This window comes from Perca fluviatilis, chromosome 1 (genome assembly GCF_010015445.1).
Source record: "Perca fluviatilis chromosome 1, GENO_Pfluv_1.0, whole genome shotgun sequence".
Lineage (NCBI taxonomy): Eukaryota > Metazoa > Chordata > Actinopteri > Perciformes > Percidae > Perca > Perca fluviatilis.
In genome coordinates, this window is record NC_053112.1 from 23354046 (window position 1) to 23373566 (window position 19521).

Here is a 19521-nt window from a genome sequence, read left to right on the forward strand (position 1 = left end):
CCTCTTATGGACTACCAGCCACTTGCAGTCTGTCTTATCTCTCAAGGCAACTCTGTAGACCTTGGAGATGAGCAATGAGCAACTCAGCAGGATTTACTCTTAACTATTATTTAATGGATAAGCACTTCTATCACATTGCTAATCAGAGTAAGAAAAACTCACAATGAATGTTTCAGCCCAATCGCACAGCTACTACTTGCAAGTCTTTGCCTTGAAGTAGCAGAACTGGGAAAGTTAGGAGATGGTTTCATTTGGCTCCTTCCTCTGTCAGAATTATCATCACGACGGTCCTCTGTCAGAATTATTATCATGACGGTCCTTTTGCATATGTCAAGTCATGCCTTTGGAAATGTCACTTTGAGCGAAGCAGCAGTAGCTTGCTGTCTGCATTTTGATTACACACATGCCAAGTCCAGACTGTGGAGGAGGATTGAGTATTCATAATCAATACCACAATACTGACACCCCCAACTCATCAGTCATTCTGCATCACACAGCAAACTATGAATGTCTTCTTCTAGAATTCAGTGTCTGGGGAATTAGGGTTTAAACTAAGATCTGCTTTTGGATTCAGTGCTGTCATGAAATGTTTGGCTACCCCTCAGATCATGTTTGTCTGGTTAATTCCACAAGATGAAATGTTAAGCATTTGAATAGAGCCTTTGTATTAAAAAAAAAAGGAAAAGAAAATTAATTTGATGATCCTATACATTCAGCTGGTCTGGAATATATTTTGACTTCTAAAGCAAAATATATAGCCTGTTGGGATTCCTTTTATGTAATTTGTCTGGTCATGTGTCTGTCTAATGTGATTATTGTGTGATTATTATTGTTTCTGGATGGAGTTACTTTTTCTCATGGGAAACATTTTTAAATGATAAAATGTAGCCTCAGAGCACATGCATTAAATATACATGTAGCCACGTAACATACAAGTGTGTGTGTACTTGTGATGTGAGAGTAAAGTGAGTGTGTGTATGGTATGCATAAGTATCTGTGGTTTGGTGTATGCATATCCAAACTCCGGCGGCAAGCTTGAAATTAAAACCATATGCGGAACGCGGCTCATGATTGGAGTAGGATTAAAACTAAAGGCAGAAGAGCGCACTGAAAAAAAATGAGGAGAAGAGAAAAAGAGAATGGTGAAAGGAGGAGAAGTGTATTGTCTGAGAGGGGAAGGAGTGAGCAATTGCCTTTGCTGCAGTCCTACAGCTTGTGTCTGGACTGTTTCCTATTATTATGTATTCCTGTTTCCAGAATGCCAGGCAGACATTTCCCATTGGCTCGCTTCTGTCAGCAGTCTGCTTAAATGTGAAAGCAATTGTGGAAATTGGTGGAGTCAAACAAACATCTCAGAATAGCTGTGATGAGCTGGAGAGTAGATGTGCAGAAGTAAGGATGTACTCACACTTATATACACATAAATACATGCGCATGTCTGCACACAGAGACACACACTCTCTCCCTGTCTTTCTTTTCTCACCAACATTAACACATGCTCCTGAGTAGCTCGCCTTTGATAGCTAAGATCATGTCAAACCATAACGTTTCAAGTCTCAGTTGTCCTTTGTGGTGGATAGATTTCCATCTCCATCTTTGATAACTTTTGTGCTAAGTAATGTAGGTACTTTAGTTTGTAAATCACTGAATTGATGCTTTAGTCGGCACATTCAAAATGCTTACACGGAACACAATTTTATTAGGTGGCATGAACAAACAGCAAATATCTGCAGTTTAATAGTCTGTGATCGGCAGTGAACTACATATCCCTTCAGGCATTTCTGAAGGCATTGCCTTCTGCTCTCACCTCTCTTAACCCAGAGTATGGAACATCTGCTTTCTCCATTCAGATGGAGCTTGCTATTTTAATAGCTCTGGGCATATTGCCTTGAAAAGGAGGAAAAAAAAGTTTTGGCCAGGGCCCCTGACTTTCTCATTATTAGCAGTCTCTCCCAGTGATGTATATGAGCTCAGAGCTTTGCTGAGAACTCTCTCTTACTGGTCAGCCTTCCCCTTTGTGGACTGCAGCCTTGACCTATTCCCACCTCACTGTGTGTGTGTGTGTGTGTGTGTGTGTGTGTGTGTGTGTGTGTGTGTGTGTGTGTGTGTGTGTGTGTGTGTGTGTGTGTGTGTGTGTGTGTGTGTGTGTGTGTGTGTGTGTGTGTGTGTGTGTGTGTGTGCATGCAGCAGTCATTTCCATGAGAAAGGAGTGCAGAGAATGGACAGGGGCCGCGCATTTTCTTTCTCTGAGACGGCTGCAGATGTGGTTCAGGGGGCACGAGGGCGACCTCATCCATCATGTTGGGAATAGCCTGGAATTATCGCCCTGTGTTTCTGAACATCATGTGATCAAGAGATTCCTGACAGAGGTCATCTTGGGTAGAGAAACTTGGGGTGGGCCCTTTAAGAGACATTTGAGTCTGCTAAATAAAGTTGTTGATGCAAGTTCCAAATTGCTTGTAGACTTTACGACTCATCTATTTGCGTCTCTTTTGCACTATTTTGGTCACGAGTCACAGAAAGTATGGTATCTTATTATATTATATAAAGTATAGCTACTCGGAGCCAGGGGTGGTACTTTCTATCTTTACAATATCAACCTCCCAAAATCCATAACAGAGTCACATGTGTTTCTTTTTTAAGCTCACAGTATTGGCTGAATGCTTCAGCAATTACTTTGGAAATTGCCTGTCCATCCTCTGTGTAGCCGCTTGGAGGTTTGGCAAACGGGGGAGGGCGGGCCGGAGAGCGGCAGGCGGAGTTGGCGTCTGGTGTTTTGGTTGGTCGGGAGTGACGTTTCTGGAGCCACTTCCTGGTCTGTCTGCTCCCTGGGAGGAGGAGAGCGACTGCAGTGTTGTTAGTTTGAACAAAATGGCTGCGAGACCACTGTCAACGAGAGCTCACTGAACGCCTACCATGACTGTCCGCTCCGCTGTCTGTATCCACACAGAATGTATTTCCCAGGAGTCGTTTCTCACTTTGCATTCGCGGTAGCCAGCCCGTTGCTAGTCGTCCAGCTGGCGACCTAAACAAAAATATTTATTTTGCACTTTAAAACAAGTTGGCTGGCTGGCTGACGGCCGTCGGCTTGTTCTTATGAGCGAGAACTCATCGGCGATTTTTAACGAAAACTGCTGGATTCCCCCCTTTTGCAAAACCTCGCAACGATCGACGACTTACGACGTCAACCAGCTAACGTCAGATTGCATTATTTAGCTGCTTTTAAAAGTCATTTTATTCGCGTTATTTTTTTGTTTTGTTTTTGTTGTTAGTGGTGCTTCGTTCCCCTCCCCGCCCCCCTGTATATTGTGACGTTTTAACAAACTGTTTTTCGGCTAGTGTAATTTAACGGAATATCGTACGTTTTCTTTGCTCAAAGTATAAATTACCGTACTTGCTGTGTGTATATCTGGCTGAGTAGCCGTTGTTTACCTCGGTATCACCAAGCTGCTTCAGCAGCAGTAGTCGGCTTATCTGCCAAATCTGACTTTAATTGCGACTGAATCTCTGCTCCATCTCTTTACGGGTAACTTTAGAAAAGACATCGGAGAATGCTTTTCTGCGTATTTTTTTCTGACATGCACCGACTCTTCACTGAAAGCTGCCAAAGCTGTGGTTAACGCAAGGTAAGTTTCAAATGAATAACGTTTTTCTTATGTGATGAATGTGTTTAAAAATCGAAATCTTAGGAGCTAGGGGAAAGTGGAGCGAAGCTAGCTGCAATGTCAAATAAATAAGCAAAATAACTACTGTTTATCGCAACATTATTTTTCATTGCTCTATTCAGCCCAGTTACAACTGCGACGTCACAGCAAGCAATGAAGTTCCACATCATTAAAACACCCATTAACAATTATCTGTGGTTATTTGTGGGGTCACAGTTAACGATTTCTTCACAACATCAATCTTGTCTGTCCTCAGAAATAAGACTGGGTTATTATATGGATTTCTTCCTGGCGAGCAGCCAAACCCAAAGGGTTTTTGAAGTGGGTCCCCTGCAAAATTAGGAATAGTGCTTTTATGTTATGTTGGATAGATGAGAAAAAACCTTACAAGAATGACTAACCGATCAGAGGTGTTCTCCCATGGGCTGCGTTCGGATATTAATAATGAAGGTGATTACTAAATTTAGTATGTGCTTATTTTGTAGGGGCTGGAAAATGGCAGAAAATGTTGGGAACTTTTGTGTTATATCATAGCTCTTTAATGATTGGCTAAGTGGACTGGAACCCACTCAGTACATGGGAGTGTGCAATTTGATGGTTTCTTGAACTGATAAGACAATTACTTTGCCTTTTTTTTATCACACAGTACTATCTAATGGTAGATCATTGACAGTAGAACCTATTATGACAGCACTGTATTGTTTTGTGCTTGCACATTGAAGCTGCAGCGTTTTCTTAGTGTGACACGTTCTTACATTTTATCCGGATTGTTCTGTTGTCACTCTTTAGTCTTTGGTTCATTCTGTAGCTGTAGCACATCCTGTATCTTGCACACTATTGTACATTCCACTGTAATATTTCCAAGTACATTATTAAACATAGCTGGCCTGTCTCTCTTCCCTCCTTTCCTCCACCCCTCCCCAGCTCGGTAAGAAAGCCGGAGATACTGATTGAACTGTCGCCTTCCATTCCATCCCCCCTTTCCTTCATCCTGTCCCCAGGCACTGGAGTATAGCTTTTAATATCTCCTCCGCATGTCTTAATTGAAGTACATAATTTCCCGTTCAATTTTCACCCCCCCCCCACCCCCCCCCGACATCTCTGTCACCACTGTCTTATATCGTCACAAATGAATTTTGAAAAAACTGCGAGCGAGCAGCAGTGGCACACATACATTTGCAATCGGATAGGGAGACTGTTCAGGCATTTATTTGTGTGTACGGTACATTCACATTGTGTGTATGCATTCGTGCCCGTTTGTGTGTATGTCTGTGCCATGTGTTTGAATGTCAGTATGTTGTCGCAAGTGTTGTGTGTTTGTGTCTGAATCAGCCAGTGAATACACACGTGGAATACCTGTCTTTTTTGCCATGGGAGTGTGTGACCATTTGTGTCAAGCTCAAAGCTCCGGCAGTTGGTAAATGCCTTGCAGTTGTTCAGGTCGTGAGCTGCCTCCTGCATACCCTAGACACCCAACTGAGTAACAGACAGACACACACAGAGCCCTGTTCTTACCCAGGGTCAAGGGTCCTCCTCCCCTCAGTGTGCACACCCATCTTTCCAAAAAGCTAAAGAGCATGCAGTAAGGGGTTGGCTGTGAAAAGATGTTGCAGGGGCCCCTCTGGTGTGTATGGAAAACAAGTGAATAGGGAGAAAAGAAAGACCTAAAGCCTGGAAAGAGAAGGAGGGAGTCCTAGTCTGAGCTAGTTTTCTTAAATACCATACAGTTAGGCTTACCTGTCCCAGACATAACTGCTTTAGCACCATAGTTACCACTACAGCCACAGCAGGTGGCTCATCTGGAGGGCACTAGGGCAAATGGGGGGGGGGGGGTGTAGGTGTGAGGTCACCAGCACTGGGGTTATCTCCAAGCCAAAACATGTCTATCAATGAATGCCAACATCTGCAAATCTAGACACAGAAGTTGCAGAACTCTACATTATCTCAATCTTGAGTTGTATAATTGGTTCTTTCCCAGTGCAACAAGACCCAAAATGAGAAATTCAGTCTCTCACTGGGTCCCAGACTCAATTGGTTATATTGCTTATACTTTTGCCGTTTTGGCTGCGCACTTGCAGGAAACCCATAACCAGTGTTGGCTCTGGATCGGACCAGGCTGTAGGCTGTTGGCATTAAGACATCGTTTTGATTAGAGTGTATTATAACAAAGCCATGAGGACAAACTCTGGCAGTAACTCAATCTGCAGCTCCTTATCACAGAGGAGGCCGGGTCATTTGTTTGAGAGGAAAATTGAAGCTTGCTTTCCCTTGTCTGACCCTTTACAGACAAAACCTGAACACTAGTTGCTGTCATTAGCCTGGTTTCCACTACAGGGCCAAATGTAATGGGAATGGGCCTGCTGGTTGTATGTCACTGTATCCCCCCCATACACATTTTTTTCTGTTTTGATTTTATTTCTGTACAGTAGTTAGTCTATTTTCCCTGGAGACTGCAATTAAAATAGGCAAACAAAAAGTTATTTCTATCCCTCGTCAGACATTTTGTGTTTGCTCTAGTAAATCCCACTTAGTCGTGCTTTGGAAAAGTGGCTTGGGTTGTCTATCCCTTTTCCCCGTCATTGACCTTAGCCCAGGTCTGTCTGTCTGTGGTAGTTACTGAGCCTGTGATTATGAGGCTTTTCAAACAACTGGCACAATCCTGATAGATAGCGTGCTTAACATTGCCGCAGGGTGCTGCTGCAGTAGGGAGGCGTTGACAGTAGAATCAGCTGGATTCAATGGGAGGCTGCCAAAATCCATTACCCTTTTCCTCTGCTGCATGGACGGCTATCTTGAAGGTGAGGGTGGGGGGGAATATTAAGACTTGCTAGGCAGGTGTGTTTGGTGTGGCCATTGTACTATATGAGGATTGTTTGTGTATGTGTGTGAGAGCCAGTGAGGGGGGGAGTGTATGTTGACTGTGGTGTTGGCAGTAATAACTATAGGTAGTACCCTTAGTTGGATAGACATCACCCTGAAATCAAATGCTATTAGTCTGTCATTAACACTTCCAAGTGTCCAGACTGACATTTTCTGTGAGGGGTGTGATTTGTCTTTCTATTTGTGGTGTACTCGATTGGTGTCTGTGTCTTCATGGTTTATGCAACCTGGGTCTGCATGGTCTCAGCCACTAATCTGATTTGGTACGAGACCGTGATCTCATGTTATGATAGTCATAATCTTGTCTGCTTATCTCCCAGCCCTAAATTTGACAAGCTGCATTCACTTTTTAGGCCTATATGGTAAAATAATGCTTAGCTTTTCATAGGCAGGTTTAAAGCATAGTTTCAGTCCCGTGTGAAACCAGGTATCTACAAACACAGGTTAACCTCCTGTACATTACTCTATCATACACAGGGCTTTTGCATTAAAGAAGTATGGGAGAGTAGCAACCAAATAGTTCTGTGGGTGTTTGGGGATCTGTGTAACCCCCACCTTTTTGTCCAACTTGTGTGCCAATGGAGGGGGCAGAGCTTGGGGGGCCCAGCAGGGGTAAGCCAGCCTGTGATGGAAGCAGGGGGATGGGGGAAGCAGAGCTGAAACCTGCGAGCTGCTGCCTGTGAGTCTTGGCAGTGGTCCAGGGGAATGTTCAATGTGCCGAGGTTTGGTGGGGGCCATCTTCCCTCCCTCTGCTCCATGTCGGCTAATTGGAGAGACGTGGAGAGAAAGAGGGGGCCAACACATGGAAGATGACAGAGAATATGCAGGGCATCCAACCTACAGTGTTCCCTTTTTCATGCTCCAAACCGACATTAGACAGCCTTACTCCTTATGCAGAAGGACTTAGGCCCTAGAGCACTTCCAAAGTCTTCAGTTATGTCTATGAAAATGGCACTAGCATGCTCTGCTTTCCTCTGTGCTGAGGCCATGGCCTAGGCTAGTAAGCTCAGGTCATTTGTTTGCTGTCTAGAATGTTTTGTCGCCTTAATCAACTTAGGTGCAGTCAATGAAGTTTAAGTGCTTACTTTCACTTTGTGTATTTGGATTGTTAAAGCACATTTGTAAGGGCTTTAACTGCTGAAAAAGTATCAACAAAACATTTCTTGTAGTTGTGACCCTGTTAAATTACAAAATAGAATTTCTTCTGGGCAGATTGCATTTTAACAACAGAGTTTGGCATAGCCTAATTCATATTAATTCAGGCATAATCCAGAGTATTTGAGGATACTAAATAATTTGGGCAAAACATATTGTTTACTAATGTTTTGATACAGAAATTGCCGTAGTATTTTTTTATTTTATTTTTGTTTAATTCATTTTTTTTGTTAGGGACCATGTACAATTTTTAACATAAATGTTGCCATTTGATGCATTGTAGCAGAGTTAGCCTTAGGCTTACATTTGTAGTATTCTGTGTTTTTTTCATGAGCTGCAATCCACATCTGCAGGATATAACTGGAGATATTGAGTGTAGATTTCAGGATGCCCATTCTCAGAAGTTCAGTGACATAAAACTAGCTATTTTTTTTACTCAAGATAGAAACATGTCTGCACTACCATTCTGCTTCCCCTAGTATTTCTACATCTCCACCGTCATCCCTACGGCTTTACAGTGGGGTCTGTCTCTTACATCTCTCTCCCTTCTTTTTCTTGTCCTCATCTCTGTCCTCCTAACATGAGAGGGGCTCTGTTCCCACAACTAAGCACGTCACTTATTTTCTGTCTCTCTTTCAGAGTCTGTTATTGCTTACACTGTTGACAGCCAGGGAATTGTCTACTGACATTTTGTACATGGCGACTAAGTCAAAGTAACCTTGAGTCAGCCGACTCTTCTGATTTTGACAGTTTGGTGGTTTCAGTGAAGCATTTGAAACAAGTTAGACATTTTCTGTCCCTACTCATGTCCCAAACATCAGTTAAGGGATGCATAAAAGACAGCAGTCACACTCTTTTGTAAACCCGGATAGACCTGTTTCCTACACTACATTGCTTTAATAACATGTTGACATCAACAGAAAGCCATTGATGCTTTTTGTAAAATGTAGTATAGTGAATCTATCAATCAGTGTAAGAAATGGCATACATAACATCTATTATTTGATTGATCTAAACTACAGTTTGAATCGCTAACAGCCAACCAGTGCTTTCTGTGGTCGTCGTATAAAACTTAGGCTAATTAATAAATGCCAGTATACGTTTAGAGGTGCTCAGTTTTTGGTAAAAAACTTTGAGGAACTCCTGCTTAAGGTTAATTGTGTGAGGTCAGGCACATATTAATGCTAATAGCACCTCATAGGCTAACTATCCAGACCTTTTAGACAGGGAGTCACCTCACAGCCTCTAAACTGCCAGGGAGGCACACGGATTAAAACAAATACGCAAAATATGCAGAGCAGGCACAACCACTTATTCTCATAAAACACAAAGCAGTCATAAGTAAAGACAAACGCATACACTAACACACTCGGCCTGACAGCTTCTTCTTTAATTCAATACACTTTAGCTGTGGTGCTGGCAGGGAGCAGGCCTGCTTGGTCTTGTGCATTGTGCTGTTTTCCTATTTAATGAGCTGCCACTGTGTTAAAGTTTGATATCGACTTGGCAGAGGAAGCAGCCAAGACAATGAGAGCTAATTTTCTGGAGGCAAACCTCAAAGCTGTTATTTATAAGTGATTCTTTGACTTTCTTTCTCCATCTGCGTCGTCCTTCATCGCCGCTCTCCACCCACCCGTTTGCCCTCAATCAGTCCCTCCTCTACAGACTCCAACAACCAGGACTATTTCAAGACAGTTCATTGAGCAAGTGCAGTCTAGTAGCAATACAGTGTGCTGTATATCTTTACAGGCCACTCTCTCTCCACCTGCTGAAGGCAAAAGTGGTATGCCCTGAATGCTTACAAACCTAGCAGCCAGTGAGACTGTCAGTGTGGCTGAGGGATGAAAACACACACACAACAACATTGTTATTGCTGCTTATCAACTGTGGAATTTACAAGCTTGTTTTCCCCAAGCCATTCGGGTCGAGTGAACACAAATGCACACCCACACACATTTTTGGAGAGAAGTTGAGGTCTGTAGCAGGTTTTGAGGAATTATTACCCAGGAAAAGAGCTGTCTATGATGATGTTCCATGTAATACGGCTTCTCTGATGCCACAGGAATGGGTGGCTTGCTGGCTGAATGGGAATGTTGGTGGAGTGTGGATTTACCACATTCTGTAGCCACAACCTGACCATATTACTTTTTTTTTTCTTTTTTTTTTTGCTGAGAGGAAAGCCTCTCCTCTTCTTCTTCCCTTTGTGATTGGTGTTTGTGGTTGATCTGACAGCCTTTTTCAGAACACGTGAAGCTGCATGTTTCCTTTTCCTAGCCCCTTTTTAAAATTTCTCTCTGTCTCTCTTCCTTTGTCTCGCTCAGTCTTCAGTCCTCAGTGTGTAGCTCTTTTTCTATCACCCTTGTATGGTTTTCCCCCTAACCCCTCTCTTTTCTCCGTGCATCTCTAGATACTAGCGATCAAGGTGCATGGATATTTCGGTTACTCTTTCTCCCCCCTCCTCGTCCCCCCGTGTCTTCCTGTCTGCCAGCCTCAATAGTGCTCCACTCATTTTTTTTTCCCAACTCCTCCATTTCTCTATTGAGGATTTTTTCTGTCTTTTCTCTCTTCCAGCGTAGTCTCTCTCCTTTCTCCCTGTGCCCCGTCTGGTTCTCCGCCGGCTGTCGTTCTTAATTGGTGTTGCTCTGCGTCTGCTTTCATCCTCCGCCTGTTTTTTTTTCCCCTTCCTCTCATTTCCCCATCCTCATCTCTCCTTTTCCTCCTCCCACCTCCCTCTCCTCTGCAACGCTGGCGGAAAAAGACAGGCATCAGACAGACTGCCTCCTGCCTGTGTACATCAAGCTTTCCCGTGTGTGAGCCTGTGTGTTTTTATGTGACTAGGTTTGTGTGTGTTGTGAATTTCTAGCCCCTTCATTCCTGTACAGTGTGTTCCTGTTGTCATGCCTCCTCTATAGCTTAGCCCCATAGTCCCAGGATATGGAACTGTTTTGTGCAGCACAGGAAGAGAGGATACTGCCTCATTATGCGATTTCTTCACAATTTCCCGGCGGCCCAGTTTGCTTAGACTTGGGATGTTTTCCTACTCAACTCTGTGTTCTTAAGAAAAGCCACTATGTCAATGTAGGATCACTGGTTAGGTTAGGGTTTAAGATAGAGGAGGAGGAAAAAGTCAGGCCCTCATATGTTGTATCTCCTATAGCTTTGCTTTATAAATGTGAGGGGATGGTGGTAATTTTGGCTCTAAAGACCCTGGCTTGCCTGTGTGCCTGTTCTAGAGATTTGCATGTATATTGTATTACTGAGAGTTTTACATTGTTTTTTTCTGTGCAGCCAATCCCATGGTAGCTATATGCTATGCCTAGGTTAGCTTGAACAGCTCGCCTAACCCTGGCAGAGATCTGTTCCAACAACTCAAAAGCTATTTAAATGTTATGTTGTATTACATCAGGGCTCCAGACTAACTTTTTTCACTAGGAGCACAACTAGTGGCCCCCAACTGAAAATTTTAGGGGCACAACCAGACAATTTAGGGGCACACACCGTAAATCAACATGCTAACCAAATATTCACATTTCTACTAATTTCCACTGTGTTACTAATAAATAATTTGATAATAGATGCAGAAATTACAATGTGCTGTTTCAAATTCAGTGTCACTTTTGAAGATGCAACCTAGAAGGTAAACTGACAGCCCCATCGCTGTCATGACAGTAAACATTTTTTTATTATTATTGTATTTGTATATTATTTTTTAGCCTGTTTTATTTTCATCATGACCATTTTTAATTGCTCTTTAATGTTTCATGTAAAGCACTTTGAATTGCCTTGTTGCTGAAAGGTGCTGTCGAAATAAAGTTGCCTTGCCTTACAACCTCAGCCTGTCAGTCATTCACCAGGCCATAGAAACCACTGTGGTGCCTGCTCGTCTCCGAGGAAGTGTAACGTCAACAGCACCGCGACCGCTTTCATTAATATCATATCGCAGCAATCGCTGTCTGCGTGAAGTTATGAAAAACTGTAACCACACTTATCGGCATTTCCGTGACTCACTGTGACTTCAACAAAACTGCAGAGCCGACGTAGTTTGCACCGTCTGCAGCTCTGCGTGTGTTTGTGTCAGAGCTCTGCTCTCTGTCAATTTTCAGAGAGGACAGATAAGCTTGCACTTACGTGCTCTCAGGTTTAATGTGTACATTTTTTTTTTTACTGGTCGCACATGTGCGACTGGATGTAAAATTCAGTTGCACACTCTCAAATTTTGGTCGCAGTCTGGAGCCCTGTACATGTAGAAATAGAAAAAGAGATATTGTGGTTTAACAAGCTGTTAGCGTGTGCATTGAAGCATATTTTTGACCAACAGATTGAAATCATCTGCCAGCTTTGCATACATTTGCAACTTTGGACAATACACAGCTGCCTCTTTGGACATATTGATGAACAGCTTGCTAGCTAAGATGATACAATATGTAATAAAACAATTTGGGCATTTGCTGGGAAGCATATAATTTTTTTTTAGCATATTAGTTACTGGTTATTTTAGCTAAAATGACCTCTTTAATGTAAGAGTAGACTAAATGACACACTGTGGCCGTGTAGATCAGTAACTTCAAAACAGGACATATTTTGCCTAATTCAGTGTTATACTGCCAGCGAGGGTAAACTGAGACACCCCAGGGTCAGTGCTGGTGTCAGCAGTACTGGGTGAGAGGGGGAGAGTAGGTAAGGATATATGTGGGGCAAAGGATGTCAGGAGGGAAGCTAACTTTGGCATGACTATGTCAGCTCAAAAGACAACTGTCCGCTCTCTCACATTTCACATAAGTGGTTTTCTACTAGGCTGCCTCCAACATGACAGTAAATATCAAAAACAACAATTTAACTTTAAGCCTTCCATAGTGTATTGACACTTATGAAATTAGATGGTAAATATATTGTTGTGCGGCTGTGGTGGTAATGTTGTAGTATTTGTACCCACTGTCCTCTGTGACAGCAGCCGTAGTAACCAGATTGGGTAGATCCCTTATTATCTGGGGGGTAAAAGGTGAGACTACCAGGATGATATAGTCAGCTGTAGGCTCTGTCACTTGTATCAACTGATCGTGAAAGAAAAATCTAGCACACAGTGTTAATGGAAAAAGCCACTTCCCACTTATATCTCCCATCCCTTTCTCTGCTTGCATGCTGTCAATGTGTCTCCACTCAGGGAACGACTACTGCACATATACTGTAGATACTGCATATAATTATCTGAATGCACACAAACACCCACACATTATAATTTGAGCTTCTATTTATTACCTGAGGGCTGCCTTACCCTTGCTGCTGAGATACAATAGCACAGTGACACACACAGACTCCTCAGTATGAAAAATAGGACCGTGAATGTAGGAGAGAGAGGGAGAGAGCAATGAAATGGGGGAACAGGGAAGGAAGAAGAGAAAATCCAGTCGAAAAATGTAAGGATATTTCCTTGCTTCCATTTTACCCTGCTGCCATGGCCACTAGTCTGGCAGTCTTCCCCAGGGTTTGGCTCTAAACTCACTGTTGAGTAGTAGGGCTGGGCAATATATTGATATTGTATGGACATCGATATATGGCTAGATAGCTTTAAATTTTGGATATCGTAATATGACATAAGTGTTGTCTTTTCCTGGTTTTAAAGGCTGCATTACAGTCATGTGATATCATTTTCTAAACTTCCCAGACTGTTCTAGCTGTTTGCGTTACACACTTATTCATTATATCCACAATTACTGATGATTATTTATCATTTTATTTATTTAAAAACCTCGTGTAAATATTTTGTGAAAGCACAAACAGTCAACCCGACAGTATGAACACAATATCGATGTTAATGTATTTGGTCAAAATTATTGTGATATTTGATTTTCTTCATATCACCCAGCTTTACTGTTGAGTATTCAATGTCTCTCTTCCTCCATTTCTCCCTCTACCCATCTGTATGTCTGTTTAACCCTTGTCTACTTTCTCTTTTTTTTTCTCTCTCCCTTACCCCACCATCACGGAGTCTCTGTGAGGCCTCTCCTGTCTTTTTGATTGACAGCTCCCTCCCCCTGCCAGTGGGCAGCACAGTGGGAGGCAGGCCTTTCATTAATCTTCTGTTATGAGCGTTATGATTCATTCATACATTCAGATTTTGATTAATTTCCAGGCCCTGTGTTGGCACATTTTGTATGTTGTGTTTATTTTGCTTGTCAGGGACAGTACACATTAATCAACTAATGATTGTAATTATCGATTAATCAGCCTTTTTTTTATTTTCCTCAGTTAGGAAAATGAGTTTGTTCTTTAAAATGTCAGAAAATTGTGAAAAATTGGCCAGTGTGATTAACAGTTTAAAATCACAATAATGTAAAGCTTGAACTAGCAAATGTTTGACATATTTGCTTGATGAATTACTTTTAACGATGACTTGTCAGACCAGATTTGGATATCATCATTTAGCTATTACTCTAAACGCAGTCCAACATTATTATGCAAAATGATCAACTAACAACTGTTAAAAAAGGATTTGCGGAGACAGATTCCATTGTTATCACACACACGTTAGAAGCTGGTATACGTTACATGCAATCCAAAGAATTTATCCAAGTTATAACAGACACCAACACATAAAAAGAAGGTTTTGCATGTGCATACATGCACTCTTTGCAGGATAGCCTGCAAATGGGAATAGACCATTCTGTTAGACTGGCATGAAGATGATCGATTGTATTTGCACATTTTAGAGAGTGGTATCATTGATTTGATATGACATAGTGCTGTGTTATAGATTAGTGTCCATTGCACTTAGTGAAGACTGAACACACACATTCAGTCCCTATGGCCCAGCTCATGCCTCTAATCGTTTCCAGGAGCTGTCACTAAAGCTGAGCCAAAGGAAATACAGGCTGAAAAGAAGCACTTAGTTTCCCTGGCCCTTGGGTTAGCTATCTCACTAGTTTGACTCACGGCCGCTTACTTTGTAAAAAAAGAAAGAAAAATGGCCTTGTGTCCTATATTTTATTTTTTTGTCCGTTGGCCTTTATGTAGTCTTTTTTTTTTTTTTTTTTCAGTTCTTTTTCATCCCTTGCCTTTTTATCTTCTTGCCATTTTCTGCTGTATTTAAACGAGCCCTTTTACACAGGCCTTCACTCTTACTGTTCACTCACTCTCTCTGTGTATTTATCTCTCTCTCTCTCTCTAACTCACATGCACGCCTTTTTTTCCTTTTTCATAACCCGTCCATTCCACCATCTCCTTTTACACTTTTTGACCATGAGGAAAAGTGTTTCTCAGAAGTGCCTGACATGATTTTTGTATGAGGTTGATGATTGTGGATGGAAAGGTTTTTCCAGACAGAGTGCTCTTTGGCTCTGGGCTACACATGGATCAAAGGAAAGGGGTTGAACGTTTATATGCACTGTGTGTGTGCACATATTTATGCATTTTTGTGTGGAATATTGTTTTGCATAGACAATGTGAATGTGCCTGAATGTCATAATTGTAATTGAAAAAGAAATGGGCATATTTGAGCTGAAACCTAGCCCTTCTTCTTTATGTTTTACTCATTACTCTTTTTTTCTTTTCTTGTTGGGCAGCTGAGAGAAGCTAGCGACAGAAGAAAGAGAACCATTTGATGGAAGAAAAGAAAAAGAAAAAACAAGAAGAAAAGACCAAGACGGACATCGCTCAGAAAAAGGTGAAGGTTAAAATGATGCACGTTGACACAACACACCATTAAAGAAGCTGTGCATATGTATTTTTAGTCTACCAGCAGGAACTTAAATTTGGCACTGTATGTGTGTGTGGGTTATACAGTTAGTGCTTTTTAAATTTATTTATTTTTTAAAACTTGAACAACTGAAACAAGATTGGATAAATTTTTACTCAGTAATGCTAGCCCCTTTCCTGTTGAATACATTTATTTACAGTTTTGAATTGTTAAACATTACCCCTGTTGTATTAAGTTCCTAACTTCATTTCTCTCTCTTTCCTTGCAGGCTTCTGATCAGAAACCCAAAGGTGAGCGTCATGATCAAGTAAACTGCACCCTCTCATCTACCTCGTTCTCTAAAGCTGCATCCCTACCACTGACAATACATTAATCAGCTCTGATTAACACCCACTGGCCCGCAAAGGCACACCCACATATTATTCACGCATTACACACACAGCATTTAGCATTCTCGTATACAGATGGACACACACATTTTGCACATGCATGCACATTTGGGCCATTTGACTCTCATGCGCACACACACAGCAGAGCAGAGCAAATACAGTGGAGTCTAATGCAGAGTGATGCAGAGTGACACCCAGTGCGCCCACAGCACCAGGCAGTGAAGCGTGAGGGCACCCAGACAGTGTGCGTAGAGGGATGGGGGGATGGGGTAAAGGAGGAAGACAGAAAAAGAGAGGAATAAAAAAGGGCATGAATTTCAGCTGAAATGCAGAGAGAGGGGGACTGAAAGAACCGTGTCCTCACATGCCCTCCGTATTCTTTTAAGATGCTAAAATAGATCTTCAGAGAACATCGCTATGAAATTAGCTTTAGTTTCTTTTGAAATGTTTACAAACTAGCAAGAGTTGCCTCTACTGATCTTGCTTCAAAATAAGGAAAAGGTCATACCTATATTTTTCAACATTTTAAGAAATATATAATAATACATTTAAATAAACGAATGACTGTGTGAGCGAATGTACGAGTCCCTATCGCCACCATCTTTGGCCATTTTCTCTGCCTATTGTCTTGTATTATGTCTGCTTTTAGACCTGAATTTTAACGTGTCTTGGCCAGTGCTAATTGTCCCACATAGCATCCTGCTTTGTTTTCTTTTTACAAAGCACCACTCTGGTGTAATTCCTGCATTTACAACTGGATATGATGTAATTAATGCAAAAATGCTTGAGAGGCCCACGGACAGGGGCACAGCTAAGAAGAAGGGAGGAGGGAAGGAGAATAAGAAAGAGGAAGTGTAACAGGGCGTTCTGGGGTCAGATGAAAGCAAAAGATGAAGGAAGGAAAGGGAGGAAAGAAAGTAATGAAGCTGCGAGCACTTTAGACGAGTGCCAAAAATGACCGTCGGGAGTCAATGACGGTGCTAATATGGAAGAGGACTAATGACATGGACATTTGTTTTATGGTATGTTTAATGAGAGAGCGAGAGAGAAAGGGACATAGAATGAGAAACTGATTGTGTGTATGTAGTGGGTGCTCATGCAGACAGAAAGATAAATGGGGAAAGAGGGCCTGTTTGAAGACTAATCGTTCAGTGAGCCATCAGGATCTCTGAGTTTGCTCATAACCTCCCATCTGCAATATCTCTTAAAAGGAAGGTGGCATCAACTGGAATGAGTTGAGTTTTCATGCGTGACTCTAAATAATAGAGGTGTATGTGTATGCATGCGGGGAGAAAATCAGTATGCAGTAGTGATTTGTCTTTTCCATCCATATCAGTGAATTCTGCCTTCCTTATACACTCTCAGAAATTCATAGACCTACACATGCACACCACCTCCTCCATCCTCAACGCCTTTTTCTGCTTTCCTCTCTGCAGGCCTCCTTAGTCCCAGGCATTTCAATTTGTTTGCGGTAATCGATCTCGGCCTGGCGTGTTCATATGTATGAAAATGAGATAAAGCTTTGGTGCAGTGGAATTAACTTCTCTGCCCCCCATTAGGCATGGAGCTACACTGAACGCAGGGTTCCAGGAGGCAGTGTCCCACTGCCCCAACTCACCTCCCCCACACAAACAGGCTGGACCTCTGATGCAGGGCCCTCCCTCCCAGTTCCCATTACCTCAGAGGGATGCTGATTATTCACCCCCAGCACACACACAGCTTCATCACAATGTCTGCCCCCACTGCAATCACAATCAGTCAGTTTGACTGCTACACATACTTGACAAAAACATGCACATGCCAAGACATACAACAAACACACGCACACACACACTGCAGGACTGCAGTATCTGAAAAGCGAGTATCTGTCAAGCTGCAGATGTGGAATCTAGATGCCCACAGTCATATTAAAAGACATGCACCCTCCTCCCTACATCGACTTAGAGCCTTTCAGTGTACTGTGTGACTAAAGCAAATGCTTACATTGTGAAACGGCAAAGCAGCAAGGGCAGTCATTTCCTAGCCGTAGTGGCTTTAAGCATGCACACACATATTATTGAAGTCAACAGGAAGTTACTCAAATGCTATTCATGAAACAGGTGGCTACACACAGGCACAGAAAGCCACAGTAATACCACAGTGCAGCCGTCGCATTCCCGCACCCCGATAATCAGAAAATCTGCAATCTCCATTTTTGCTGCTCATGCACTTTTCCGCTGCTGAAAGGTTAGAGAACAAATGTAATGCCCGTCACTGCCTCGTCCCCTCCCCTTCCACCCTACCCACGCTGTTTCTTCCGCCTGTTTCATTTCACCCACGATATGCTCATCCCCGGCGACCACATCTAAGGAGAAACATATTTTCACGGTGTCACCAAAATGATAACGGCATTATGTTTTTGTGTGTTGTATAATTCTGTATTGGATTCATTTGCGATTTCACATGCTATTAATTGCGTTAACACTTTTGAAAACACATTTCATGAATCGCAATCTAATTAGAGGCTAAATTACTTTAGCATTTGGGCTATTTTTCTCTTCTGTTAAACACATTTATAAACACTCAGTGAATTAATAGTGAATAGCTTGTGAATTATATCCTTTTGGATTTATGACTGCCAAGCATAATTGTTCCCCGTGTGCTCACCCCACATGCAAGTCAAGTGCGAGAGGAGAGTGAGGGATGGAGAGAGAGATGGGGCAGAGAGAAAGGAAACAAGAGGGGCGCACAAACTCGAACAATGCTTTCCTCTCTGTGTATTCATGTTGTATGATCACTCACAAGCTGCTGACAAGAGAGCCCAATTGTGTGCCTCTTGCCCCTCCCCCGTCACCACCTCCTCCCCCAACAGTAAGCTGCTTCATGTCAAATATCAGGCAGATTAATAGGATGTAGCTCAACCGATATGAATGACAGTTTAGCCTGTGATATGAAGCCATGGTGTTCACATATATATGTGTCTGTAAGGTTCAAACACCGCCGGTATGCCTGCATATAGAACACCTCTCGCTTTTCCCTCAGGCCATTGTCAAATAGCAGTTAGAAGAAAAAGAATGTTGAGACCATAGTTGAGACACAATATTATTCTGATAATTGAATTTGACTTGACAAGATTGCTTCTATTAATTGTATATAGAGAATGGTTATAATGCCCTGGAATATTAGTCATACTATATACACATTGGGACTGTAAATTAGTGGTACTCCATTTGCCTGCTGTGTTCCCTATGCTCTAATGACCCTGGGGCTCTGACTGTGGGAGACCACATCTTTGATTTGGGCATCAGCATTCAAATGTTTAAGATACCAATCATCATGCTACATATCTATCAAATTCAAAAGACACTTATCCTTAGGCAGTTGTTGCCCTCAGGCACTGACCTCAAATGGAGGTGTAGTGTGATCCTGTTGAAGCTTGTTACCCAGAGAGAGACTATAAGTGCTAAAAAGCAAAAGGGGGTTTCTTGGGGCAACTCTTTCATAATCTTAGCAGGCCAGCGAGGGACAGCTGAGATGAACAATCGAAACAACTACTTAGAGAGAGAGAGAGGGTGGACGATGCGTGGTATGGGAAGAGGTCACGGGAGGCACGGGGTCACGACGCAAATGGAGGTGCGTTAGGCAAATGTCAGTCTCTATAGCAACGGCCCGTTATAGGAAGGCTGAGCGGTGATAAATCCTGCCTTTTATTTTGTGTGTGAGTGAGGGTGTTTCTGTTTTGCTCTACTAATACTGACAG

General features: G+C 42.4%; 1 protein-coding gene across 3 annotated transcripts in view; it reads left to right on the forward strand.

Annotated features, from left to right (window-relative positions):
* Window positions 1–2815: 2815 nt before the first annotated feature.
* Window positions 2816–19521, forward strand: part of tnrc6c2 (trinucleotide repeat containing adaptor 6C2) — a 61427-nt gene continuing 44721 nt past the window's right edge. For 2 of the 3 annotated variants that reach the window (XM_039778501.1, XM_039778578.1), the window contains exons 1-3: window positions 2816–3626; window positions 15260–15360; window positions 15662–15683. In XM_039778501.1, the coding sequence (XP_039634435.1) occupies window positions 15298–15360; window positions 15662–15683 (85 nt within the window). In that variant the 5' untranslated portion in view covers window positions 2816–3626; window positions 15260–15297. The remainder of the gene's footprint in view (window positions 3627–15259; window positions 15361–15661; window positions 15684–19521) is intronic. The other variant, XM_039778657.1, reaches the window with a different exon arrangement.